Consider the following 27,470-nt stretch of genomic DNA (forward strand, 5'->3'; position numbering starts at 1 on the left):
GAACACGGCAAAAGGCAGCGACTAGCGCTAACAGTGGCTACTTGGAACAAAGACTTTTCTGTGTGCTGTTAGCGCAAAGAATTAGGTTCCACTTGATCGGATAAGAAATCCGTTTATGACATCGTTCCACGGACGACTTCCGAGGAACGCACCCATGAATTCTTCTGGCGCAGGGCGCACCAGCGCGAGTCAAACTAGCAAGCATTCCCCCATCTTCCCACGCACCCCCCAAAGCCCGGGCAGAGACGGCGCCGCGAATGAGCAACTCCTAAATCCTCCATGTTTTCTCCACCGGGTACCCCGTGGGGATGCGCCATCCGACGTGGTGGTAAAGGAGGGCAGGATAAATACTCTTTGACAGCCGGAAGTTTGTTGAATGTGACTCCAGTGTGCGCGCGTGTGTCATCGATCAGATAAACCGATCATTGCAGACTGCTCCGCCGCTCGAGCTCTATCGAATAATCCCCGCCAGCAGCAACGTTTCATCGCAATCATGGGTGGCTTCAAGGCTGTCGAGGATCGGCCCACGCCGAAGGAGGTGTACAACTGGAAACTCTACATCGAGGCAGCAATCATCGCCATGGGATCTTTCCTGTAGGTTTCGATAATGGATAGCTATGGCTACGACCAACAACTGATCTTTGGCAGTTTTGGCTACGATTCAGCGTTCATCGGAACCACGATTGCCCGCAGCAGTTTCAAGAGAGACTTTGGGATCAACTCTGGAAACTCGAACAACATCTCGAGCAATATCACATCAGCTTTTCAAGCCGGAGCCTTGGGCGGCGCAGTTCTTTGCTTCTTCAGTACGACATTCGGAAGAGGAGTTATTTGCAGCACACTGACTTGAGTCTAGTTACTGAACGCTTGGGTAGAAAGTGGACCCTCCAGGCTAATGTTGTCATCTTCCTCGTTGGCGCGATTTTGATGACTGCCGCCACAAACCAGTTGTCATTCATCTGTAAGTCAACTCCTCGAGTATTCGGACTTGAAGAAAACTTTGGCTAAGACTTATTACACAGACGCGGGTCGCGCCCTTACTGGCATCGGCTGTGGTGGTATCACAGCTACGGTCCCATCCTACATCGGAGAATTATCGATCCCCTCCATCCGCGGTATCCTCACCGGTCTCTTCGAAGTCGCGTACCAGATTGGCAGTGTCATTGGTTTCTGGATCAACGTAAGTCGAAAAATCCTGACGACTACGCTACTAAGAAACCTTCAAGTACTTGTCCTAATCATTCGGGTAGTACGGCATTACGCAAACCATCGACCCGAGCCTGCCTGTCAGCTGGAGAATCCCAATGGCATTCCAACTCGTCCCCGCCGGCATCCTCTTCGTCGGAATCTTCTTCATTCACGAGAGCCCCCTCTGGCTTCTGCGTAAGAACAAGACGGAACGCGCCCACAAGGTTCTCGAGGGTCTCAGGGGACTGCCGATCGACCACAAGTGTAAGCAATTTTCATCGTGAATACCTTGCCATGAACGAAGAGAACTAACGCGAGGATACAAACAGACATGCAAGAAGAACTCGACCAATTCCAGAAGAAACTTGACGAAGAAAGAGCCGTTTCATCACAGTACGGAACCGGACAATGGGCATACCTCCGCGGCGTCGCCAACATTCTGGCCCGCAAGGGCATGTGGAACCGCCTTGTCCTCGTCTTCTGTGCCTTCGCTCTTAACAACCTTTCCGGAGCTGCCGCTATTAACTATTACTCAGTAAGGATCATATCCCTCAACAATTAGGCTGTCAAGACATAACTTGCTAATTCTGTCGTTAGCCCACGCTTTTCACATCGATCGGCATCACTGATGTTTCTCTATACACCGGTATCTACGGACTGATCAAGGGTGAGCTATGGGTAGCATGATGGCTGGGGACTCTTCGCTAACTCGGACTACAGCCATTGCATCTATTATTTACTTCATCTTCCTCATCGACCTCCTCGGAAGACGTTGGCCTGCCATCGTCTCCTCATTCATCTGCTCGATGTGCCTCTTTATTGTTGGTGCATACGTGAAGATTGGTCACCCTGCCGACATTATCGCCGCCGGAAAGGAGCTATCTGCCTCTACCGCGGCTGGTGGTAAGGCAGCTACTGGCATGATCATGATCTACTCTATCTGGTAAGTTCATGAGTTACTTATCATAAATTGTTTGAAGATTGTAATCTCTAACCATAACAATAGCTGGTCATTCGGCTTGAACGGTATTCCTTGGATTGTCAGTGCCGAAATCTTCCCCGGTGCCCTTCGCAACTTCACCGGCACCTATGCTGCTCTCGTTGTCTGGTAAGTCGACAATTATGCCCCTCTGAAAGCTCACCGCGTAAGGCATCTAACACATGTTCAGGGCTACTCAATTCGCCATCACCAAGGCCATGCCCTACATTTTCAGCTCTTTCGGCTACGGAACTTGGTTCTTCTTCGCTTCGTGGATGATCATCGCCACCTTGTGGGGCTACTTCTTCTTGCCAGAGACCAAGGGTCTTACCATGGACCAAATGGATGTCATCTTGTACGTCACTCTCGCAAGGATAAAACCCTATAGTGAATCGATACTAACGTTTCTGTTAATAGTGGCTATGCTCATGATGCTCGCCCTGAACCTTCAACTAAGTTTGTCGACGCCACATTCGATGACAACAAGGCGAAGTCGAGCGAACACACGGAGGCTGTTTAGGGGGGAGAAGTATCGTAGTTGCGGAGATCGCACGTGTTAGCGAGTTCAATTTGACGAGATAAGGAACTAATGTTTATAGCTAAAGAGGACAATTTGAGAATTCTCTAAAAGTGTATTGCGATTGCAAAGTCTGGAACTACCACAAGCTGAACCATTACCACAAGCTGAACCATTCTCGATCGCCGTCCCCTGCTGCAGCTGCCCTGTCTGGGCCTTGTTGTGCGTTGCTGACAAAGGCCTCTCCGATTAATCGAAAGGTGTTGTCTAGATCGAACAAGTTGCTGTTGCTAGCCTCGCTTGGGCCCCTTTCATCTTCTTCTCCTTCACCACGTGCCTGTTCTGCTTTGTGAACTTCTTTTTGTTTTTCGGCACCATCCTTGTCAACCTTTTCTTTCCTAGCATTCTCTTTTTCGGCCCTTTGCCTCGCCAACTCTTGCTTCCGCAATTCTTCAAGTTTCAATTCCTCTTTCACGCGCGTTGATATAGGAGCCGGCCGTAGAGTTAGAAAGACTGCGTGTTCTTTCACCCAGATGATTAAGTCGCCAACTTCAACCCCTGCTGGTGCTAAGCCCATTTGCCCCGTTTCGAGCACGACGAACTTTCTCCCGAGGGTGTAGTCCACATATTGATCGTATGCCGCCAGGACACTCATGCCGCGCTTGTCAAACATTCGCAAGGGACCTCCTGGCGGAAGTGTAAAGGTTTTCTCATGCCAACGATAGTGCTCGAAACTAGGCAAGACATCCGTTTTCATAAGATGTGCAAACTTACTGTTGGAGGAGGATTGAACCTTTCGTTTTATAAGATAATCCCTTGCCATGGCCTCCAAGGATTTTAATGACGGATCGCTAGGGGTAGGGCTGTGTGGACGCGGGCTATTATCCAAGTTGCTTTCTCGAAGCTTCTGGAGAAGCTTTTGGTCATTCTCCATGCGTTCTGCTAGCAAGTCTGCAGCTTGCTTGAAAGTATTGCCCTGAACCTCGTCATTAGATCTTGCCAGAACCGCGTTGAGAAAGAGATGTTTGCGACTGTCGTCAGACTGGTTTGGCGGAAGATTGATCCCCTTCGAGGCGCTCAATGCTGCTTCAAAGCTTGAAAATTGGAGCTCCAAATCCGTTCTCGCATCCTTGAGAATGTTTCCTCTAGACTTTTCGAGATTGTCGTGCATCTTGGTTGCCAAAGCGACCTTGCCGATCACAGCTCCCTTGACGTGAAGTAAGTTGAACCCGCCATCAGAAACTAAAGAGTGATATTTGTCGTCGCCTTTGAAAGCATCAGTCGAAGTTGGCTTTTGTCGCTTCGTCGGCGGTTTGGCATCATGAGGTAGAATGTACACGTTGACCTCGGCTGACCAGTCTGGAACCCATGATGGCAGGTTTTCGAATGGAGGACTCCTAGAGCTACCGATTCCTGCGTATCGCAGAAAGGCGAAGGCATCTCCGGTTCTGACAAGTTCTCGGGCAACCATGGTGTATACAACTTCCGGCGTACTCTTGTCAGTATAGTCCGGCTTGATGTGCTGTGGACTGTCTTTGGACTGTTTTGTTCGATCTAGAATGCTGTGCATACCATCCACCATTTCGCTGAAAGACCGTGTCGCCTTTGGTAAGGACCTCAGTAATCTGATTGTCTTTCGGCTCTGAAGGGGATTAGTCTTTCTCAGCCCGTCGGCAAACTCAACAATTGAATCCAAAGTGTCGAACATATCCTTGGCGGCTCCTCCTCGAGAAAAGATCTCGTCTGTGAAGACTTCGCTATGACGGAAGTTTGGGTGAAACAACGGCGCGTTGCGTTCTTTTATGATTCCTAGCAAGGCGAACACATTGTCGACCGAAAGTGTTGATTTGAACCTAGACCCAAGTTTCAAAGCATCTTTCAGGGCAAGACGGTCAATCTCGTCAACCTGAAACCGCATATTCTCCATGATCAGCGCATTCATAAGATGTTCGTTGGTCAGGATAGACAGATGGTCATCGTTTCCTGTTCCTGAGGCCAAGATCCGGCCCAGACCTTCTGCGAAATCTTCCCAGTGTATCAGCGTATTTCCACTTTGAAGTATGGTCTCTTTAGAAGCAGCAATTTCTTGAATGATCCAGACTCTTTCAAACCAGCTATTGGTTAAGAGAGAGAGGAGTTCTTGCCATCCGGATAAAGGTGACGACTTCAAATTGAGGAGCTCTGTCTGATCCATCTGTGCCGTAGTCACAATTCGCCGGACAAGCTCGAATGCCTTCGTTGCTACTGGAGTTTTGCCCAGCCAGCCGATAGTCGATGTAGCCTCCTCGAAAATTTCTCGCATCAGCCCGACTTGTCGACTCTTCTCTTGCGCGTCGGCCTGGTCAATGCAAATAGAGTCAATCCACAGAAGCTGAGAAAGGCGCAGCCTTCGCAACTGTACAAGGAGATCGTGAATGCTTGTAGAAACTAGAAATGGCGCTCCATCTACGAGAATGATTTGTGGTTCATCTCTTGTAGCTGCCCAACGGTGAGACACTGCTCGATACGAGGGAGGTGAATCTAAGGTTGCGTGGATGATATCGCATTGCACTGGTGAGTTCCGGAAGCAGGGTTGAGCCCGAAGCCGAAGAATGCGGAATTCGTTTGGTCGTCGCAATGGCTTATGCTTGAACTTCGTCATTCGCATCGCCATTCCATACCTCACTAGATATACGCCCATTCCGATAAAAACAGCAACCTTTAGCGAAGTGCTGACAGGGAGCACAAAAGGCTCTGTCCTAGCTGAGGTCGGATCCATCTCGAGGGCTTTGATAAAAAAGCTCGTAAGCGCGAACCAGAGACACCCCCGGCGCTCCATGCGAAGAATTGGTGAAGCCTCTCCGCCATGATGTCGTAGCCAAAACTCCTGATGAGGGTACTGGTTGACGAAGAGGTGCATTGTATAAGCTGCCTGGAAGGGAACCCCCTTTGAAAGCCAGAAGATCGAGCACAGCAACCACTCGACGGCCACCACAGGCTGCAAATATAGGTCCGGCCCAGTAAACCATAACCAGAAGGAGTAATGAAGAACTTCGGGAAGAGTAGTAACACACGCCCATACGACTACAGCCATGATTATTCCCTGCCTTCCCTCCGGAACGAATCCATTAATCGTACCCCTTGGGACACTGAGCAGTAAACCGGGCAAGATTGGTGCGACAGCAGTAGGCCAGAAATCGGAAGATCCCAAGACTGTCTCCAAAGCAACCGATATATCGCGGAAGTCGAATAGTTTTCGGAACACAACGCGTGCACCCGAGTAGATCACGGGCTTCAAGAAGAAACCGAGATCCTTCGGCAAGCTGGCGTACTTGCAACGAATCTGGCTGTCGGCGAAGAGGGCCAATGTGTATGGGTGAAAGTTGATGTTCGGAAAGTACCAAGCTAGAAATGCACTTAGATAAGTCCAAGGATAAATCTGATTGCTTAGAGTTTGTCGATACTGAAGCAAGAGTGTCTGATATATCCATCTTTGTTGCGATGGCAAGCCTTCGTCGACAACAAGAGTGAAGAACGCAATCTTGATCATCTCGGCTGCGTCGTATAAATTCTGCTGCAGCTTTCCGAGGAACTTCTTGTCGTAGTTATCTGGGTCAAAGTCCCAATCGGGATCAACATCCTGGTCGTCCTTTTCCTCATCTTCAATGCCAGCTCTCAATTTTCTGAAGTGCTTCACAAATAGTTTCAGCTTCTCCATCGCCTGTATTTTTGGCGATTACTTATAGAACCGAAATTGAGAAGTTTTGAATATCAGTGAAGGGTAATAGTTGATCTTAAAATCTAATGAAATTGATTTTGTCATATGAAGGTCGAGTTCGGGGAGTCGATCATTTAGTGAAAGATGATGTTTACCTGAGGCATAATCGTCGTCCTCAATCAGCCGTCTATGACGATCCATAAAGTCTTAGAGAAATGAGTCGACGAGCATTTCTAGTCGATAGGTAGCTTCACTTGCATGTTTATATGCTATCAGGTGATCATGGTGGTATTGTGGCTTGCCAACTCGATGGGAAAAAGATGGCTAGACTCGTGCGGCTGATCTGCACAAGCTGAAAAGAGCACAGAAACCTGCAGATCTGGACCTAACGCTGTTGTGAACTATGCATACGGGCTGATTAGCACTTCTTTGCACTCCGAGAACTATGTTGATTGGATGTACAACCGCCAAGGCGCTCACCGCTGCAGTTCTTCCAGTTTGAAATGGAAATTCACCAAAAGCCGAGACATTGCTCATTTTTAGGCATCCAAACTGCTTGCCCGCTATTATCAAGCACATTCAGCGATTGGCTTCGCGTTATCATTCATCAGTCTAGAAGAGAGAATTTACACGCAAAGATGATCTGTCATCTCGAAAAATCATGCTCGACTACTTCAATGTTTAACACCTGCCCTTCACCCAAGCTATCGCTTGATCTTAATGTTTTCTCAGCATCCAACTCCAATGTGACCAGGGATCCCTCGCGAGATCTTCCATATCTTTGACGTGTCTATGATCTTCCCACAGAGAGAGGAGACCAGCATCGATCGCTAGGCTAGCATACTTTGTCGCAAGCCACGGCTCTCCAACACCGCTGTATTCAATTGCAGCAAGCATGTAGGCCTCACTAAGGAAACTCCAGTTGTGCTCTTGGTGATAAAGAGATATAAGAAGCTCGGCCATTTGTGGCGTAGCATTTGACTGAGGCGAGTGGTCCTTCAGCTCCTCAAGCAGTGAGTAGATTTGTGCTATTCGTTTGTCTGAGGCTTCAGTCATGAGATCAGGTTGTTTGCAAAAATGACAGCTGCAATTGAAGCCCCAGTTGAAGTGCAGACGATTCTGCCTGTCATGACGAGATTGCAAAGGCTCGACATAACTGATTGTAAGCTCTTCGCCGGGAACGATGTCGCGAAGGGCGGTTGTGCGCTGTGTGAGAGTCCGAGGATCAAACCAGTAGTCGATGTTGGGGCGGCAATCGTGATTCAGGCGAGAAGCTAGACATATTATTAGTACCTTAATTGATGGCAACAAAAAACATACAGGATGAAAGGGTCTAAAGGGGAACTTACTTTGAGCAAACAGTGCATAAAACCGGTCGTCAGTACGGCTGCTATTGGTGCTGATCGAGAACATATTGTTCTTGGCAATTGCAGCGACAGTAGATACCTCGTCTCCATGGTATCCATGCGTAGACAGATTCATGACCTGATTCCGATGATGGGAATTCAACAGGCCTACTGCATGAGCTCTCATGATGTCCAGCTGGTTTCGTGGCATCGATTCGAGTGCTGAGTAGTCAACCAGAAGACTGGCGGTCTCTTTGAGAATCACCTCACCCCGTGCGATACGTTCAGTGGCTACCAATCCATATTCTTTGCCAGGAATAGCCGCGACCTTAATCTTTGGCGATATCTGATTGGTACCCATAAGATAGCTTGGTTCGGTAAACCCCCGACTATTCACAATATGACTGGCAGTCTCGGCCTCGGTTATGACAGCCATGCCCTTGCCTCCGTAGTCTTCCTTGATGTAAATGCAAAATTCGGGAGATTCAAGCCCTTCTTTGAAGCATCGAGAAATCCCAGTCCAGAGAGAACTTGTTGGTAAGCCTGAAGAGTTAGACGAGACGCGGTCCCGAGCGGTGGTGAGCGGGTCTACAACATCCTTGACGGTGCAGATCAAGGAGTGTGCGAGATGCCGGGGAAAGACACAGAGTGCGTCGGGACCGGTATTCTTGACGTTCCCCAGAACATGGGTCAATCCTGTGCACAGGAGAAGCAGACACTTCATCGTAAGTTGTTGCAAAAATGGATGTCGAAAGCGTATGAGCTCCGGGGGCGTAAGACCACTCCTTCATGTATTTTTGCTCACTCACTCGTCTACATCTCCCTCCTCTTAATCCAAAAAAACATATGATGCATGGGCTTGGGTCAAGGCTCAGAGTAGTATACTTATGCTGACTGACAAATTGGCGAGCCAAGATTCTTACGATCTAGATAAGTTGTTGACTATCTGACTGTCTTACTACTGGACATTCTGACTGATCATCTGACGGCTGACTCAATAACCTGGCAGCTTACAAGCAGGATGATTACGTGCCCCACGCGTTAACCTCTCTCTCTTCAAGTGACTCAAAGTGCATTCAGGTAAAACACCTTACTTCTGTCTACCGCTCACCACATCAGACGCGTTGCCAAGTGCAAGAGGGGCATCCGTTGAGTCTTGAGTAGTTAGATCCATGAAGCCTCTAACATAAACCAGCTACCATCTTCTGAGACACATAATTGTTGAGAAAGGCCCTTCGTCAAATCCCTCATCTAGCCACATGCGCTACTTAGGCCTGACCTACTATAGTCTTTTGTCTTCCCGTCAAGGCGTGCAGTGCAGAATCGATGCGACAGCCAATGCACCAGATACCGAGGTGCATGCACTTGTAGCTGTGTGCGGGGTTCAGGTCACGGAATGCCATTCCGAAGGTTATATGCAAAAGTAGCAGGTGGGAGAGGCTTCATAGGATGACAAACCGTCATCATAGGTGCGAATGCCCCATGAGGATGTGCCTGCTCTCCATCCGTCGCTGTGTGGGCAATGAGGCTCGTGATCAATGCCCATAGGCGGGGATACTAATACAAGATGCGTCATGTAAGCCGTCTGTCGGGCATATAGCATAGCAATGATCCTTGGGGGCTGGGTGAAACACGGACCTTGTCTCTCAAGATCCACGCGATCTCGGGCACGGATTCTATCATCAACGGGTCGTCGAGAGTTCCCATGAGTTGATCATCCAAGTCAGCCCTCCCTTGTTTGACTTCCTCGGCGTAAAAGCATTCAGCACCTCTAAGCATTTCTTCAATGAAACCAGATTGCTCCCATCTATTCCAAATGTTGGAATGCTCTCTGATCTCGGAGAGCAGAGTGGGAAGCCGCCGCTCGCGACTGGCACTCTGCTCGTTTGAGAGCGCAGGTGACTCGCTCAGGTCGGCTGTGTAGTAGAGAGATAGCACGGCATCCAAGCTGCTGAAGCCCAGAAGTTTTGCACAATGCTTCAGACAGTTCAGCCTCTCGCAAAGAGACGTTGTGCTTGCTATAGAGCCGACCCGTCCCCGTGGCGTTTTCAGTTCGTTCTTCCCAGCGCAGGAGCCACCGTGAATACCCATGAACTCGTCAGAGTAGTCACGACGTTGAAAAGCTTCTGTTTCGGGTGGGGAGGAGAGATAACTGAGAGCGATATTGTTTCCCCAGCTTGGTATCTCGCCTGGGGCCATCATCCCAAGCATCTGGTCCGAGGGGGCATCAAACCTCACAGCCAGTGGATCTCCGCGGTCGAAACATCCCGGCGCCAGTCCTTTATGGATGTCATTTGGCCTTCCCCCACTGAAGAGCCCGGCTGGACTGGCGATTAGTGGTGGGTTCTGCGGTGTCTGGGCAAGAAAACGCCACATGGTCTCGGCGACTTCTGGGTATTGTGACGAGGGATCTTCTGAAAGAGACATTGATTCTCTGGACATGCTAGTTGAGCTGAGAGGAGGCGCTGTTGATGATGGCACTGATCGTTGTCCTGGGGTCGTGGGTACGCTGAGCGAGTCTTTGTCCCGGGGCTCATGCTCGTTGGCGGACAATTCTTTCTTCTCTTTGACCAGACTCTCAAGAACTTGAAGACGCTGTTTAAGCTTCTCACCTGCCTTTATTATCAGCTTGAGCTCCTAATTAGAATTGATGTCGAGACATACGGTGAGCACGTTGCGCGATTCGGTTTTGAATCCTCTTCTTCTCTCTCGGGTCAGATACTGCGGTCCAATCATCCTTTCCTGAAACGGAAGCAGCATTCTCTCTATTCATTGTCCCTGTACGCAATCAATGTATTCGACTGGAAAGTGAGTTTCTTGAAATCAACTTCAAAGCAGGTCAACGAGTAAGACGAAAGATGTTACGAGACAGTTCTGGTGGAATCTCGAGTAAAATCATGTCCCAATGGCATTTTAAACCTGCATTTCCTAGCAGTATTCCCGCTTGATTCAAAGTTGCTAGGTCTTTATTTACAACTTTAGCGACTTTTACCAGCTTTCGCCTGCGAGGTTTATTTCCCGAGCTTGCAAACATCTTGTGCTTCCCAGCTCGTGTTTCTCCAAACTCAATACTACGTGAAGGACGTCTTTGGCCTATCCACTTATCCAGGCTGTCTCACCAGGTTATTCTCAACTCCTCCAATCCTTGTTGGAGTCTTCAAAAGACCCTCTTGACTCGTGATTTCTTGCTCAACTTTGACGTTTGGTGTACTCGGATTCGCTGCCGAAATGTGCCCCGAAATCTAAGCATGGTCTGGGGGAGGAGATATCTCAGATATCATGCCACAGACCCTTGGGTTTGCCTGAGCTACAACCCACTTGTCTTCGGCTTACCTCTTTGGATGGTAGGTTCCGTCGGCCTTTACTGGTTTGTTTGCCGCTTCGTGGCGATGCGAGTGAAATGCAGTCAGAGATCCACAAAGTGGACCATGATCAAGCCAAGAGTCGGCTGCGAGGATGGCGGGTTTCACGTCGAGAAGCCGACTTCTAGACGATAAAAACGTGGACTACTAGTAAAACTAGCACAAGTAAATGTGGTATATCATTGACTCTACCTTGCAGTCTGTACTGCCCAGCACTACGGAGGCGGTTTGACCGATATAAATAGCGGACTTAGTTATGACGGCTTTGAAGCTGCGGGACCGGAGACAATGTACAGCCAGACCATTCCGATGTGGCACTTCGTAGAATTGTTGATACAAACATTACTCCGTATCAATACCCAGGCACGCAGGATACTATTGCGGAGTTAATGCATCGGGTCAAGGATGAGTGAGCACTGAGCAATGCCCGTCCGAAGCTCCCAGCCGCCAGACATGACTCGTACGGAAGCGGCCCGCCCCGCAGACGCCGGAAACCTTAATCGAGGATCCTTGCCTGGGAAAAAGCAGAGTTCGATATCACAAACCATGTTCGTCTTTGAGAATTATGCCGAATGAAGCCACTCTAGCCGATAAGTCAAATCTGTCCGGCTAGACTGAATGCATCCTCCCGTCGGCTGCTCCACCGGGCCGCCTAATACAAAGCGGAAGCCACGGAATTTTGCCTACCATCCGGCCCTGGTCTTCGGCTTCGGGTGAGTGGAGAGAAGGGCCGTTGCACAATGAGAGCCATTGACTTCTTTTTCCTCAGCGCTTAGTCGTCGGGCCGAAGCCCGCACAGTCTTCTGAATAATATGTATCATTTCTGGCAACCCCGCGTAACTTTGGCTTCGGGTACTCCTTAGCCGCCCATGGCCTATTGACCGTGCGTGAGGAACCCGGTCGGCAGTGGGCCAGCCTCTATCACCTCCTTGACGATCTGTATCTAGATATAGCATCCGGCCTCTTGTGAACTCTATGCAACACTAAGTCGCACTGTCGAATAGGAAGAAGAGTAAAGGTTAGTAGAATTGGTGATCACTGGGCAAATGAAACTACCCAGCTGTGACCACCGGCAACACGTCAGACATTCGATCTTGGACTGTGGGCACCTGCACAAATCGCAACTAATCCGCAGATTATCAGATATCATTTATTGGACAGAGTTTTGACCTGATACATATACATTGATCTAAGCCACCACCATCCCGGCCCCTCCCACGTCGAACAACAACCCAAACTCTTTGACCGAGGCCATGGAAGATTTGGAAACATTCACAAAATTTACAATTGAGTAGGTTTAATACAACTATAGGTGCAGATGATATCTCATTGGCGGAAGCAGTCGTGGACCTCAGTGGACAGATACTAGAACCTCCAAGTTACAACCTGACCCATTCTTCAGTACACACATATACCTTCAATTCTTTCCCCTATGTTGAAGCGTGCTGTCTCCTCATACCTCTTCAATCATCAATTGTATTGATCGGCCTCTCGTCATGATTATCACAAAGGTGGCGTGATCTTGTTGCCCAAGAATGGATCGATTTCCTCAGTGAACACATAGTGGCCATCAGAGTCGAGAGGATACGACTTGCCTGAGTATCACGGACACATCAGCATGTCTCACAACGTATATAATGTGCTTTTCTTACCAAGGAATGGATGAACAATTGTGACATTGTCGTAAATATCGAAGTGGCGATCTCGAGCCCAGTTATTGACGAGGTCCCAATTATAGCAGCTATGCTCGGTCCGGAAGTTCGTCAATGGCCTTCTATTGTTGTCGACCCAGTCATATGAACCGATTGAGATGTCTGCTTTGCACATGAGAGCCATGCGAATGTCTACCAAGTAATTCATATGCGCATTAGCAAAATGATCAAGAGTGGACATTGAATGTTTTAGAAACCTCTTACTATCAACGCAGTGATCAATATGATCTTCCAAATGGCGCTTCAGCTTCACATTGCCCTTGAAGTAGTAATCCGGGTATAGAGCTTGTCGAACTAATTTCAAACAGTGGATTTGATGATGGACGTTCAACCCGCTCCAATAATATTCGGTCAACTGACCAGATGCATCTGAAAGTCGAACAGAAGTCCTGTTGATTTTCTTGAGGTCTTCTGCTTTGAGTTTAAGATTGCTGTATAAGACGAGCTCGTCCCATGCAGCGTCTAATTCTGGTCTCGGCTTGCCTCGATAGACATTACCATCCGTCACTTCATTCATCCACAAGGATCGTTCTGGCTTCAGAGCCTTTCGAGCTGGTGCTATTGTCCGGAGATTGACTATCAGTACATAAATCAGAAAGATACGCCTAGAACAGAGTCAACTTACACCATACCATGGTCTGGTCGTCGGCGCATATCTTCTCTTCACCGTGGAGGGAAATGACGAAGGTCAGGAAGAGTGCGGTATAGAACGTAAATACCATGAGATGGACCCAAAGATATGGTCGGCAGAGTTGATGAGATAGTTTGCCGGATCCCTTCCGGGGGCGAATGGCGCCCTTTTCGGCGAGTAGGTGGTCCTCAGACCCGGCATCGGACCCATTCTCGTTCATGATTTGGTATTCCGGTAGACCAGAGATACGAGACCAAGGCCATTTGAGAAGGTTCATTGTTGTAGATGAGAATTGGTCGCAAAGCTTTGTGAGAAGATGTGTGAGAACGTATCGTGATATCGTTATCGTGGTAAGACCATGTGCAGCCGAGACTCAAGTGGGACCGACTTGGAGGAACTTCGGCGGTCCTTTTCGAAATCAAGCCACACGATCCTACATGTATGACTACCTTAGTTCACTCTATCGAAAAAAAGAGTATGCCGTCGCGAAGTTGAAGTTTCGAAGTCTCAATCAATAAGGCAAGGTATATACAGATTGAATCTGACATAATACTTTGCGTGACATGAATCTAAGCTTCTCATATGACTAAAGTCCGCTTGAGTATCTGGTATCTCCACTCTTTCTGAGGACAGTGACAGCGCTATGCCGTCTGACAACTGACTCATACACTGACTATCCGACCATCTTGACAGGCTCGGCTACTCGCGACTGTACCACAACATGATGATCTCAGGTTATACCTTGGCATCTAGGTGATGTGTCTCAATGACATCAAACGGTGTTGCTGGCGGAGCTGACCATTTTCCAGCATGAATGAGATTCTGTCAGTCAAATGACAATGTTTATGGATGGTGATGTGACAATCAGTCAATGAACTTACAGTTTACTGGACGTCGAATACCATCTTTGAGGAAACCATGATCTGAACATGAGTATTTAGCTTCTCCAACTTGTCCGAGATAGTTCTCATCTCAACCAGCTCTCTACACAACAGCTTCCATCGAACGCAAATACACCAAGTACCTCACCAATAACCAGCCACCCACATCCACTTTCAAAATGAAGTTCTCTAACACCCTCCTGCTTATCGCCCCCTTGACTGCCCTCGCGGCTGAGACATTTGGTAAGTCTAACATTCTCTTATCACCAATTTACCATCGATTGAGAGGCACAATTGTCAAGAAATTTATCTCTCTAATACTTTAGTAGGTGCACACGGTGGTGCGGTGGCTCAGGCTGGCGCCAAGGTCCATCAGCGCGAGGAGACCACTGCCTTCAGCCCTGCCCAGGATGACGCCAAAGCCTACAAGCGCGGCCAGGACGATGCGAAGGCTTACAAGCGCGGTCAAGATGATGCGAAGGCCTACAAGAGAGGTCAGGATGACGCGAAGGCTTACAAGAGAGGTCAGGACGATGCCAAAGCCTACAAGCGCGGCCAGGACGATGCGAAGGCTTACAAGCGCGGTCAAGATGACGCCAAGGCGTACAAGCGTGGTCAAGATGATGCGAAGGCCTACAAAAGAGGTCAAGATGACGCCAAGGCCTATAAGCGCGGTCAAGACGATGCCAAAGCCTACAAGAGAGGCCAGGATGACGCTAAGGCTTATAAGCGTGGCCAAGATGACGCGAAGGCATACAAGAGAGGTCAGGACGATGCCAAAGCCTACAAGCGCGGCCAGGATGATGCTAAGGCCTACAAGCTTTTGTAAGCGGGGTCTATGGCCAAAATCTGAAGGACTTCAAATTGCTCTGAAATTGGTAAGTAATTGCTATCTGTACCAATAAGATTGTCAATGAGCGATGAGACTGATTGAAAAATTTAGAAGCTGGCAAATCGTATGTGTTGCAGAGCAACCTGTGAGGGTCATACTCGACTATACCTTGCATCACGACTTTGTGAAACCAGCTGCTACCCTTCGCCCCATTGCCATCTAGAGTTTGCAAATTACTTTGCAGATACCTTACCATTACTTACTATTCGGGGGTTCGTCAGCCATTCATGTATAGATCTATAGTCTGTCATTCATTACTAGGTCAATACACTATTTCCCCCTGCTCTGATACTCGCTCGGTTTGGCCACGAGTCTATCCACATGAGACACTTTACTTACGCCCATGTACAATGCATCGATATGAGGTAGACGAAGCAGTCCAATGATTCCTGTTCGGAAGACTCAGTAATTCTAAAGATCTTTTGATATAGCTTTTGTGCTAATTTAACCAAAGTTGCCTAAACGCCTATCCATGCCATTATGTATATCACTTCAAAAATGTAGTCGTAGCCCCATTACTGAAATAAAACTAGCACCCTAGTTCAGCTTGGCTTCCTCGACGGCCAAAGGCGCCACCAAGTCTGAAATCCAGGCCTGCTTCTTCTCATCGGTGTACTGAGGGTAGGGGCGTCTGCAGTGGCAGCTGGTCAAAGGGTATCTGTGAGATTTGGCAACCACCCACTTGGTGCCGTTGATACCGCCCTTGCCGAAAGCCCACTCCATCTGGGCCAGCTTGAGCTGAGCGGCAGAGGCTTCCTCGATCTTGCCAGCGTTGTAAAGGTCAAAAATCTTGATGCAGTACTTGGGGAAGAGGTTGGCGACGCCGGTGATGGTGCCGTTGCTGCCGACGGACATGGCGGGCACGAGCCAGTCACTCTGACCTGCGAGGGCGAAGAACTCGGAGGGGTCGAACTCAGCGCGGACGCGGGCGACCTTGGCGATTCCACCGCAGGTGAGCTTTACACCGACAATGTTGGCGTGCTTGCCCAGGCGAGAGAGCATGTCAGAGTTGACGTCGAGGCCGGCGGCAACACCGGGGAAGTTGTAGATGATGATGGGGATGGGGCTGGCGTCGGCGAGCTCCTCGAAGAAGCCGACGATTGCCTCCTCGTTCATGGCGAAGTGGAAGTAGCTGGGGACAAGGACAAGGGCGTAGTCGGCGCCAGCGGCCTTGGCAAGCTTTGTCTCATCGATAACGGCACGGGTGGACTGGCCACCGCAGCCCATGGTGATAGTGAGGTCGGGGCGACCGGCCTTGACGGCAACCTCTCTTGTGGCCTTGACGAGTCTAGTCTTCTCATCATTGGTGAGGGTGACAGCCTCGCCGTTGGTGCCAGCCAGGACGACTGCGATACTGTCAGACTTGATGTTCTTAGGTTCTACTTGGGCTTATTACTTACCTCCATGGAGGCCAGACTTCACCAAGAACTCTAGGTGCTTGGTCTGCACGTCCCAGTCGATCTCTTGGCTGGCATCGTTGCCAAACCAGGTCAAACTAGGCACGTGGATACCGGCGGGAAAAGTCTTAGCAGCCATTGTGAATGATGTAGCGGTTGTAGGATACGCTTGACAAAATGAACACGGATGAGTTTAGGGTATCGATTGAAGGTTTAGGGATAATGAGAAGAAAGGCCAAACAGATTTGAATGGCAACAGTCGATACAAGTATGTTCTGAACTCCGTGGGTCGGAGCGCTCAACCCCGCGGTGGGCATCGAGGCGCGGGGCTCTTCAAGGTGGCATGTTTCCGACAAGCCGACCTTCCCCACGGGCATGAACCGAGCATGCAAGGCGGGTTTCTTGTGGAGTCAGAGCCTCAGGAAGCGGGCAGGGTCATGAGTCGTGAGCTGCTCAATGAGTCTTCCCCACGGGCCAGGTCATCTGATTGAAGAACTCCAGACTTTCACAGAAGACCATGTCGGAACCGGACAAAGAACCTGAGTTTTGAGAGTAACCGATCGGAGTGGATCGGTGTCGCGGCCGTCTGTGGGCCTTCCGATCGGGACCCACACTGATCGGGTACGCTAGTGTCGCCCGTCGGTTGCAGCCGATGGAACTAGTCACGCAGCTTGCTAGCCCGGAATCTGGTCTGGCTCTCACCAAGGCGGCAATGGTTACTGTGGCGTGGAAGAGAAGTCATCAATCATTGATGACTTGGGTAGATGGAACATGTGCTGAAGATGATTTAATTGAGGTGTACAATAAAAGGGGTATCTAATGCTATGGCGACTTGAGCTAAGTAGTTACTAGTACGAAGCAAGCGAACACTTCCAACGTGAAGCTATCCTCGGCAAGTGCGAAGCTCGCGAAGAGCCACCGTCCGAGCAGAGATTGGTGGCGAAGCCTTCTGAAGCAGTCGAATACTAAGGCATCTCAGACGATAGCAAAACATGCGTTGAATATGGCATGCATCACGGATCGGATGTCAACCCGGACCTTCTCAGCATCCTGCCTAGCCTGTACCTCTTCTAGAACTTGGGCAGTGATCTTCGCATTGCCGGCAACGCTCTCCATACGCAGGATCTGGGTCTTGATCCATATCCTCTCCTGGGGGTCCTGCTCTTCCGACCCTAGCATCAGTAAAGGCCACAGCATGTTGACCGGTAATGAGTTATCTGCGTCCAGTGAATCAACTAGTAGTCGAGCTAGGCGTCGAATCTGATTGAGAGCATCGCTGGCTTCTTTAGTAAGGGGAAAGGTTTTGTATGCCACTCTATGTAGGTGGACTTTACTTGCGTGATAGTTGGCAAGATATGTTCGAAATGCACGTGTGATAACGAACGCTAGGTGCGGCGAAACGTGAGGCTCCGTCAACTTCCCCGCCACGGCATAGTCCATGAGCGGGGGCCGCTGCTCGTACAAGGTCCGCAGATCCGCTGCGATGGCGGCCCCGATGTTCATGACCTCCGTCTCGTCCTCGACGGTGCCACGTGACCTATGCCAAGGGTCGATCTTTGATATCCGACCCATGAAGCTCTGAACCTTTTGGAAGAAGACAATGCCGGGCTGGTATAGAACTTGGAATAGGACATCCTCAATGTCACCATCTCCAAAGTCCTCCCTGTTTGAGTCTGCGCCTCCTCCATCAAAACTAGCTGGTGACGCTTCGACTAAGAGCAGCTCGTCATCTTTGGAAAGGAGCAAACCCTGTCCACCAGCGGAAACGGCACGGGCATCGAGTAGGCGCATCCACTGCAGGAATTGTTTCTCGATAGCGGCAAAACTGCTCTTCTCGCCTTGCTGGAACAGTCCATAGGCCCGCTTAAGGAACGAGTCTGCAGCCTTGATCTGACCTCGGAGGATGTCGACATAACTGAGGAAGAAGAGCGTCGCGAGAAGGTGCTCCCTGCGTGAGCTCGGATTGTCGGTCGCGGGCGACGACTCGTCGCCACAGATAGCCACTTCCGACACGGCTTTCTGATAATGATCTTCCGGACTGGCTAGCCAGGAGCCTTCGCGACGTGATAGCATCAGGTTCGAGAAGGCGAGTACCGACCACTTGACCATTTGCGACGCACTCGCCATGTCGACGACAACCTGTCGAACGGCGAGCCACTTCTTCTGCGTCTCGACTTCGGCAAGGATGGGAGGGACAACGACGCGGCTGAAGTAGTCCATGAGTCTGTCATCCTCAGTCGGGACCTGTAATGCCATGGCCTGCTCTGACTGACTACTAGCATCAGGGATTGGTGATGGGTCTGGCAGCTCATCCATAGCAGTTCGATCTGGGAAGGCGAGATTCGGCGGGCTACTCATGAGCGGCGGTTGCCGGCTTCCAAGAGGCTGACCTGCAAACTGGTTCCTCTTTGGCTAAGCAGTTAGCATGACGAGTCCATGGGATGGAATTGGGATCGGGTTTGGGGATGTCTTACGAGAACTTGCCCATCAAGGCTCATCTGCTGGCCAGGTTCTGGATTGACCTGCTGCCAGGCATCGCCAGCATCCCATAAGAAGTTGGCATAGTCGAATATCTCATCAACGGCCTGCATGGGCTGGAACACCGACGCCGCCGGCGAAACGGAGGCATCGGTAGCATGGGACGGGATAGCCGGACTACGACCAGACCCGGAGGACCCTGCGGCTGCTAACATTGCGTGGGCGGCGAAGCTGCTCGACTGCGGCCGCCACTTGCACTCTAGATTCAGGCGCTCGCAATGACTGCACCGAGGCCGACTCTCATCACATTTGACTTTGCGGCGTCTGTGGGTCGAACATTAGCAAGATGATCATCCATCGGCACGGAGTGTTGCCGGTGATGTCGGGTCGTTGGCTGGACCTCCTCGACAGTACCACGTCGGGAGATTGCCCGACGACCGTCCATGGGCTGCCGGATCGGAGTCTCAAGGTACCAAGTGTGAAATAAAACTTACTTGCAAGTCAAACAACCTTCCCTGGACCTAACTGATCTCCTCGCTGGTCGGGAGTAACTTGGCAGAGCCGACGTCCCACTATTCTCCTGCATGCTGGCGGTTGCGATCGCGTGCGGGCTCTTTGGCAATGGCGGACATCCTCCCCTTTTGGCCCCCTTCGAGTTTTTTCCTCTACTGCCGCTGACTGTCACTCGCACTGCCTTGTCTGCCTGCCTGTAATGGCTTGGTGTGGCCGCTGCTGCACTGGGTTGGAGTGTGGATGAGCGCGCAACGTTTTGTCCAAAGCTGGGGGAATGGAGCGCGGGGATATTTCCCCCCCTTTCAACTCCACGATGTGGGGGGGTTGCGGAGGGGGTTAAATTCCTCCCCTGAAAATTTTCTGCGCTGTTGCCGGCTGACTCGTACGCTCAAATGTCCTGCGCTATGCGGTGGCCTTTGGAGCCAGTTCCTAGACCGATGTTAGTAATGGCAACTTGAACAACGGTGGAAATTCTAGCGCGCTTTTCGGAGGCCAAAGTATGAACGTAGATACCGGGCCTTTGAGGATTGATGCATCGCCACAAGCCACAGTTGGAATTCGTGACGAATTCGTGATCCCTTGAGTCTACTCTCATGCCGTCCACAGAGGGCGAACTGAATTGTCAATTTGGAACTTTAGTTACGATACGCGTCTTGTATGAGTTCATCTTCGTCTTGGGTTAAATGCCCTAATTGATGGAATCGAGACAGATGTTGAACTTGAAAAGGAGTTGAGCTCTCATGCTCAGTGATTGTAGCACAGTCACCACGTTGACAACGAAATAGGCACACTGCAGACCAAAGTAACGGCGAGACTATCAGTGCCTCACACAATGATTGCTAGTATCTGGAGATGCTCGAAGTCTAGTTTTCGAGTTTTTGTCCCCTCGCGGAAGTTGGCCGAAAGAGTGTGACAGCCAGAATGGGGTTGATTGTGTAGCGCCATGCGCCACCACCAAAATGCGTCAGCCACCTTAAATCTAACGCGACTGAACTTATCCGGAGAGTCAACGATAAATGTGGTATTCATCCTATTTTGAAGACTTGAAAGTCTGATCTCAGCGCCAATCTCGTTTCGATCTCTTCGTTCTATGGTGCTCACATAGAAGTCCATTTTTGGGGTCCGAGAAATGGGTGAAGTTGATCCTTACATGTTCAACCCGTGGACTCACTCAGGAGTCCGTACGCTCAAAGTGGGCTCAAACTAACGACTTATAGCCACCCTGATAAGTGCATTTTCATCTACTAAAACGCCAGAATTTCTTTGAAGACTGCGCGTATAAATAACATGAGTTAGTTCAAGGAATGGATTTGGGGCCATCTGTGTAAGTCTCAAATCATAACATTGTCATTTCCAAAATCCCTCGGGAGACAAGTTTTCTGATTATGGTACTGCGACGCCGCTTTAAGAGATCATGATGCATAAAAGACCCCATCTTGAGTGTGTTTTTCTCGACTTGAATTAAAAGCTCGATGTGGGCTATTCAACCGACGGAAAAGCACCCCCGTGACCGGTGAAGATTCCGCGCCAAGTCGTGCAGTCCTCCATCACTAGCTTCCCAGACCCCAGGCCGGGGGTGGCTGAGCACAGCTAAAAATGTGGAATTGTATGATATCCAGCAGTTTGGAAGGTATAACCGATGTTCAAAGGTAGACGATGCCACGAATCAAGTTCAGCGGTGGTGAAATGATTCGGCGCCAGCGACTGAAATTTTGGAGATTCCCAGTCTCTTTGCATGCACCGTAACATCACATGAGCCCTGCTGGGGATTTATTCATGGGTAGATAAACATGAAAGCTGTGGATATTGGGAGCCCGAAGAGCATCTCCGCCGCAGAAACAGCCCTGCATGCCAACGAGATCTGAGGCGACGTGGCGCATACGAGATAGACAGGAGCCAAGCCAGAACCAAGAAGCCATTATCAATTTTGGGCTGTTCCGCCGAGGTTTTCGGGGGTAATGAGAGGTTCCTGATGGAGCCGCTTCGTGACAGCGCAGCGGCTCGCGTGGTCTCGGAACTCAAACTTGACTACCGATGAGGAGGTTGGGGGGCAGATCCAGGCCCGCGCCGGGTACAGATGAACTGCCAGACTGGGGTATCACCCCGGTCCCGTCATGGCTTGTCACCCACACCTTGATCCAACTCCAGAGAAGAAATGCCATTTTGCACCTTCCGGTTCTTTGGGACCTGAGGTTGCTCTCGGTTTTCATACGTCGGGTTCCAGATCATTAAATCAACTTGGATGCACATTCGACTTACTGCGTCCGATTCTCCCCGTTTATTTTCGTCTCGGCATTCCTTTTCGACTAGCGTATTGCTCAGCTGGGCTTTTCATTTTCTTCCTTTCATATGAAACCTTATCTCATGTGGGATTTTTCGCGAAGTCATATCCCCTTTTTGAGTTGAAACCAGACACGTAAAAGTGAGTGAATGTTTGGTTCGCTAACACTGAAAGAGGGAAATTCGTACAAAAGATCATCGAAATCCGTGACGTTCAACTTCGATCATCAAGAATCGGGGTCTAAATATGACAGAAGTGCGATTTGTTAAAACCAGGGCCACCGAGTAGTATTGCAATCCATCGTGCCTCTTTCTTATGTCTTTGTTGGATTCAGGATCTTGGATGGTGTTACCCCTCATCCTCGTGTGGTTCATGCATATAGTAAGTGGGCTGTGTAAGTGAATGTAACGGAGGAAACGACCTTGGCACACTTACGTTTGGTAACGATAAATGGCGACAAAAGCTCTGATTTTGGTTGAGACATATCAAAGTCAGCCAAATGACGTGAAGAGACATGTTCGTTTTGTGCTTTCTCTTACCCCCTCTTTGGAGCCTTTCTTGGCTACTCCACACATCTGCTGACGCCAAGTGTTTGCTGCCCAGTCTGTCCAATTGTGCAGGGGCAAGATGCGATCACATTCATCACTGCCAAATGGTTGGTTGCACCGTGAGGATGAAGTTCTTTTGTTGCCCCCTCCACAAACCCGACTCTTCGTTACGGGTCCCGGGCAAGTTTTAACGACTGCCACCCAGTTTTTCCCCATGGGGGTGTCGCGGGGTAAACACCGCCGATCCTCGACCGTTCCACGAAGCTGTTCCAAACACGGGCTTTCCATTCGATGGAAGGCAGTTCAAGCTTATTGTAGGGTGGAACGTCATGGCGGCCTAGATAAAGCTTGCCTCCCCGCTTTGTCTCCACGATGAATTGGTCTGCCGGGTCCTATCTCTATCTCACACAATTCCCAGGTTGTTCCTCTATCCCTCCGCAGTGTTGTGATACGGTCTCTCCATCTTGGTCTTACTTTTTCCATCAGGCTCTTGAACCTAAAAGCCCAATATGGGCTTCTTCAGCACCCACGCGTCCGGGACGCTTGATCCCCCAGAGGTGCGAAACTGGCGCATTCACTTGATCGCCCTCGTCGCGAGCATGTCAGCTTTGGCTAGTACGTGGTTCTCTCATGTTTCTGGATCAACTTTTGCCTCTCTCTAGATGAAGGGGCACTTGACATACACCACGTCTTTGAGAGTTTAGTGTGACATTTCTGGGTGCACCGCACCATGTTAATCCGTGTTAGTCAGTGAGCAGGGAGGTCTCTGGTTGACCGCAGTTCGTTAGTATGACCTCCTTAAAGATCACTTGCTAACTCACTCGTTCAGTGGGCTATGATACTGCGGTCATTGGAGGAACAATGGCACTGGACTCATTCCGGCGTGATTTTCACCTGGACGAGGTTAGTTCGACAACCCGCGATACCATCCAGGGCAACATCGTCTCGACATTTCAGGTATGCTTGTTGACAAGAACTATAAATGGATTGTTTCATGACTGAATGGATGTTCTAGGCTGGTTGCTTCTTTGGTGCCCTATTCACGTTCCCCATCGCCGAGAAATTCGGTCGCAGGAAGACAGTCATGCTCGCCGGAACCGTCTTCCTCATCGGTGGCACTCTTATGACTGCAGCCAGCGGAAACCTGAACTTAATCTACGCAGGCCGTGCCATTGCTGGTTTGGGAATCGGGGCATCATCGTTGACTGTCCCCGTTTACATCGCCGAGACGGCCCCGCCTTCGATCCGTGGTCGACTGGTCGGCATCTTCGAAATCGCCTCTCAGGGAGGTGGTATGCTGGGCTTCTGGATCAATGTAAGTACATTCATCTTGATGTTCTCAGATTTTTGAGTCGAAGATCTGACGTGAAGATCCTAGTATGCTACTGACAGGACGATTGATGTCAACTCAAGGGCCCAGTGGATCGTACCCCTCGGAATTCAGCTAGTGCCGGGCTTGGGACTTGCGCTAGGCATGATCTGGTGCCCAGAGTCTCCCCGTTGGCTTGCTCGTGGAGACCATTTTGACTCTGCAGAAAGAATTTTGACCCAAATCCGTGGTCTGCCAGCAGATCACGAGTACATTCGCCGTGAGATGAACGATATACGCACTCAGGTCGAACAGCGTACATCTCAACGCATGACAAAGAAGCAAATGTTCCAAAAGCTTTTCCAAAAGGGTATTCGAAACCGCATGGGCTTGGGCATGGCACTCATGTTCCTTCAGAGTTTCACTGGTGCGTAGGATATCTATGACCCCTTTTCTCAACTACGATGTCTAAATCAGACCTAGGAGTGAATATCATCACATACTACGCCCCCAGAATTTTTGAAAGTCTTGGAATAACTGGGACATCCACGAAGCTGTTTTCTACTGGTTTCTACGGTATCGCAAAGACCTTTGGAATGTTCCTCTTCACCTTCTGGGTTGCTGAGAGAGTCGGTCGACGAAAGGGACTGTTGTGGGGATCTGCACTTGGCTGCATTCCGATGTGGTACATTGGAGGATATGTCATGGTAAGATTCCTTGCTACCTGTTCTGTATCAAGACAAGAAATTGGAGCAAGACGACTCGTTTCACTTCCGTATTGACACTGTGTGTAGAAAGCAGACCCTGCTACAGCTGCCGCTGCAGGCCAAGTCACCCGAGACGGCTGGGGCTATCTCGCCATGGCTTGTGTCTACATTAACGGAGTAAGCTGCCTTTGCATTGGGATGTGCCTAATTTGTAGCACCAACACTGAACTATTACCATAGGTCATTATCTGCGCAACGTGGCAAGGAATCACTTGGCTTTACGCTTCTGAAGTGCAGACACTGGAAATCAGAATGCTGGCCGTCTCCATCACAACCGCCACAACCTGGCTCGGAAGCTTCATCATCGCTCGCTCCACACCGTACATGATCTCTGACCTAGGATATGGCGCATACTTCTTCTTTAGCAGTATCTTGATGCTCATGGGTATTTGGGCATTCTTCTTTGTGCCAGAGACTAAGGGTATGTTGACTTATTCGTCATCTGGAAGCTTATAGATTGCTAATCAAGATATGACCAGGCCTGACTCTTGAGGACATGGACGCTCTTTTCATGCAACCTACCCACAAGACAGTGTGGGCTCAGATGAGAGGCAGGGCAGTGGTAGCCCCTGGCCGAGCCAGGTCTCCCTCAATCACCGACGAGAAATACGAGGCAAATATCGAGGCTGCCCAGATTGAGGAGCGTACCAAGTCATGAAACTAGTGGTTGCCTTTCTGCGGCCCGGTAGTCGGAGATGAGGCTCTCAGTGCGTTTCTGTCACCCCTATTCATCTCGAAACCTGTAAGTAGTCCTAAATAGGGAGCACCACATATTCCGAAAAGGGATATTGGGAGCAGTGGGTGAAAGCCGATGGATATAGGACCGGCCTGCTATCCTTGGAATCTGTGGAACACATTGGATCGTGGGAACAAAGACTATTATGCGCCGTATGCGGCCTTGATTTCTTACTGCTTGGTGATTCGCTTCTTCCTCGCTCAGAGGTGAGACTGGTCTCTTTCTCAACATGGTAGACCACTGTTTCATTTGCTCCAACAGCAAATTCTTATGATCCTAGTAAAGCACTCTCAACATCTGATAACTGGGTGACAAAAACCATCTGCGCTATTACCCAATCCATCAGCAGACTATACTAATGTAGCTAAATACTACAAAACAATGAGGTTTGGGCCCTTCATGAAAACCTGTGACTAAGTATCTGACTCGAGCGTAGGCCAAGGTTGAGTTATTCGTGCATAGACTATACCATCTAATTTGAGTCTTTAGACGCACAAGCGCTTTTGACTCCACGGTGTTAGATAGCCTTCACAATACGCGTTCTCAACTTTCTACATCGGCAGTCCGTGTGAAAGCCCCTTTTGGTATCAAGACCCTCCCCCATATCCAGGCCCTTAGGACTTTTTTTGGTGTTGTATTGAATCTACTCATGAACTCTCGCATTTGAAGTGTCGCTTAGACCGTACCGTCAACATCGCCATCTAGGTCATCCTTGCTCAGGGACAGCTCGGGTATACGCCAGCAGCATCGTCGTCGGGAAGCTCGAGAAGGACTTTTTGCGTTAACAGACAGGAGAACGCCTCATCCAGAATCCACATGACGATAATCCGTCCATCTGGGCCAGTCTGGCCCGACGTATTGTGGCAACGGGGGCAACAAGGGCGACCATACAAATTCGGCAAGAGAAATCTGGATAGAAGGCTGTGCATGAGTAAGTAGTCTAAGATCCTACTTAGGCATTTGCATGGTTTCCCGAGAGACCACCTGTGATGATGGATTCGAATATTATCCATCGAGCGATAGGTGCACTGGCGTTGAGATATGCGTAAGTACGTACTCATATCAGAGGTAATAGCGAATCACACGATGGCCCATTTCTGTTTTCGCTCTGATCTCATGGTAGAAAACCAACCAAAAAGCACCTGAGAACAACTGGAGAATATGTACATTGACACCATCCAGCACTCGTTGCTACCAGCATGGGTGACACCTTTTCTCTGGTGCACAACTTGTTGAAGGGACCACTTTACTCCCATTGCGTGTTCCGAGGATGCTTAGCGGTGGAAAGTTTATCCTGGCGAGTGCATCGGCCCGCGTAATTACGAGCCGGGCCGGTGGGCGAGCACCAAAAAGGTGCTGGAGCCGCGTCGTGCCCAAGTTCAATCTCGGAGATAGTGAATTCGATGGTCGGGGCGCTTCGGCAGGGACAAGCTTAAACATCAAGGTTCGAACGCCAAAGGGCAGCGTTCCAATTGGCCCAACAACTTTCATCTCGTGAGGTATCAAGATACGACGTACAGCTGTCGACATCCAAAGGACGTCCAATACTCGTCTCCTTCACCGATGGCTGTCTGTGACTACGTATCCGTAGACCATCTGGTGATCAGGTTATCTTTGAGCACATTCTCGCTTTCGATGCATGTTCCCACAAGTTCGATTGGCACAGTATGCAATTTACCTGTTTCACCTTCACTGCCCGCTCCAGGGTATCGATTCAGGGTCCAAAAGTACCCACCCACGCTGTCAACGCAAGCTTTCATCCCCCCGGCTGCTTGCTAGCGCCCAGTGACGTTCTAGAATTGGGGTTAGCAGGGGTTCGAGCAAGGCAATTTGTGATTGCGCATGCAGGAAAAGGAGAGTAAAGCTGGCATGCAGCCCGTTGGCTGAAGAGGCTGAAGAAAATGGGAAATCAGATGGGAAAATTTGCCGATCTTGGCTCCAGTTGTTGGTTCAACCATTGGGAATTATCATCTCTGGAAGCTCCTTGCTTGCGCTTTGGTGGTATTACGCGACACTTGAAGTGAGAAATGCGCGACACTGGTGAAAAGTCCCGCACTAACAGGACTCACTGAGCTGAGAATGTCTGACCGCCTTTTGTGTGTATTGAATGAAAATACCTATTGGGAATGCCCGTCAATTGAGTTTATACATCAAGGAGACTTTCATTGGGAAACAGACTTTCGTATGCTATGCAGCCACGGTCTCTCGAGTCTCTGTCAAGGTGTCGCAAACGGCT

At 49.8% G+C, this 27,470-nt stretch overlaps 10 protein-coding genes across 10 annotated transcripts; 4 read left to right on the forward strand and 6 right to left on the reverse strand.

Annotated features, from left to right (window-relative positions):
- Positions 1-493: 493 nt before the first annotated feature.
- CABS01_09088 (uncharacterized protein) lies at positions 494-2,687 on the forward strand (the record flags this gene model as incomplete). The annotated part of the gene is made up of 11 exons (XM_060542445.1): positions 494-594; positions 649-806; positions 857-961; positions 1,023-1,180; positions 1,251-1,452; positions 1,518-1,723; positions 1,786-1,855; positions 1,909-2,131; positions 2,195-2,296; positions 2,358-2,522; positions 2,585-2,687. The coding sequence occupies 11 exons, from the start codon at positions 494-496 to the stop codon at positions 2,685-2,687; spliced, it is 1,593 nt and encodes a 530-aa protein (XP_060400726.1).
- Positions 2,688-2,841: 154 nt separating this feature from the next.
- Positions 2,842-6,381, reverse strand: CABS01_09089 (uncharacterized protein; the record flags this gene model as incomplete). The annotated part of the gene is made up of 1 exon (XM_060542446.1): positions 2,842-6,381. The coding sequence occupies one exon, from the start codon at positions 6,379-6,381 to the stop codon at positions 2,842-2,844; it is 3,540 nt and encodes a 1,179-aa protein (XP_060400727.1).
- Positions 6,382-7,098: 717 nt separating this feature from the next.
- On the reverse strand, positions 7,099-8,451 carry CABS01_09090 (uncharacterized protein; the record flags this gene model as incomplete). The annotated part of the gene is made up of 2 exons (XM_060542447.1): positions 7,099-7,655; positions 7,731-8,451. The coding sequence occupies 2 exons, from the start codon at positions 8,449-8,451 to the stop codon at positions 7,099-7,101; spliced, it is 1,278 nt and encodes a 425-aa protein (XP_060400728.1).
- Positions 8,452-9,299: 848 nt separating this feature from the next.
- On the reverse strand, positions 9,300-10,500 carry CABS01_09091 (uncharacterized protein; the record flags this gene model as incomplete). Its single annotated transcript, XM_060542448.1, has 2 exons — positions 9,300-10,339; positions 10,392-10,500. The coding sequence occupies 2 exons, from the start codon at positions 10,498-10,500 to the stop codon at positions 9,300-9,302; spliced, it is 1,149 nt and encodes a 382-aa protein (XP_060400729.1).
- A 2,092-nt stretch (positions 10,501-12,592) lies between these two features.
- Positions 12,593-13,709, reverse strand: CABS01_09092 (uncharacterized protein; the record flags this gene model as incomplete). Its single annotated transcript, XM_060542449.1, has 4 exons — positions 12,593-12,684; positions 12,742-12,933; positions 13,006-13,359; positions 13,427-13,709. 4 exons carry the CDS (start codon positions 13,707-13,709, stop codon positions 12,593-12,595), a joined length of 921 nt encoding a protein of 306 aa, XP_060400730.1.
- Positions 13,710-14,492: 783 nt separating this feature from the next.
- On the forward strand, positions 14,493-15,142 carry CABS01_09093 (uncharacterized protein; the record flags this gene model as incomplete). The annotated part of the gene is made up of 2 exons (XM_060542450.1): positions 14,493-14,556; positions 14,643-15,142. 2 exons carry the CDS (start codon positions 14,493-14,495, stop codon positions 15,140-15,142), a joined length of 564 nt encoding a protein of 187 aa, XP_060400731.1.
- Positions 15,143-15,742: 600 nt separating this feature from the next.
- On the reverse strand, positions 15,743-16,741 carry CABS01_09094 (dihydrodipicolinate synthetase; the record flags this gene model as incomplete). Its single annotated transcript, XM_060542451.1, has 2 exons — positions 15,743-16,551; positions 16,606-16,741. The coding sequence occupies 2 exons, from the start codon at positions 16,739-16,741 to the stop codon at positions 15,743-15,745; spliced, it is 945 nt and encodes a 314-aa protein (XP_060400732.1).
- An 836-nt stretch (positions 16,742-17,577) lies between these two features.
- Positions 17,578-19,295, reverse strand: CABS01_09095 (uncharacterized protein; the record flags this gene model as incomplete). Its single annotated transcript, XM_060542452.1, has 2 exons — positions 17,578-19,014; positions 19,077-19,295. 2 exons carry the CDS (start codon positions 19,293-19,295, stop codon positions 17,578-17,580), a joined length of 1,656 nt encoding a protein of 551 aa, XP_060400733.1.
- Positions 19,296-22,931: 3,636 nt separating this feature from the next.
- Positions 22,932-25,156, forward strand: CABS01_09096 (uncharacterized protein; the record flags this gene model as incomplete). The annotated part of the gene is made up of 8 exons (XM_060542453.1): positions 22,932-23,037; positions 23,252-23,379; positions 23,438-23,737; positions 23,801-24,158; positions 24,209-24,438; positions 24,526-24,615; positions 24,679-24,919; positions 24,978-25,156. The coding sequence occupies 8 exons, from the start codon at positions 22,932-22,934 to the stop codon at positions 25,154-25,156; spliced, it is 1,632 nt and encodes a 543-aa protein (XP_060400734.1).
- A 1,348-nt stretch (positions 25,157-26,504) lies between these two features.
- Positions 26,505-27,121, forward strand: CABS01_09097 (uncharacterized protein; the record flags this gene model as incomplete). The annotated part of the gene is made up of 3 exons (XM_060542454.1): positions 26,505-26,728; positions 26,826-26,940; positions 27,083-27,121. The coding sequence occupies 3 exons, from the start codon at positions 26,505-26,507 to the stop codon at positions 27,119-27,121; spliced, it is 378 nt and encodes a 125-aa protein (XP_060400735.1).
- Positions 27,122-27,470: the final 349 nt, after the last annotated feature.

The sequence above is a fragment of the Colletotrichum abscissum genome, assembly GCF_030869225.1.
Source record: "Colletotrichum abscissum strain IMI 504890 chromosome Unknown Scaffold_21.1, whole genome shotgun sequence".
In the NCBI taxonomy this organism is placed as follows: Eukaryota; Fungi; Ascomycota; class Sordariomycetes; order Glomerellales; family Glomerellaceae; genus Colletotrichum; species Colletotrichum abscissum.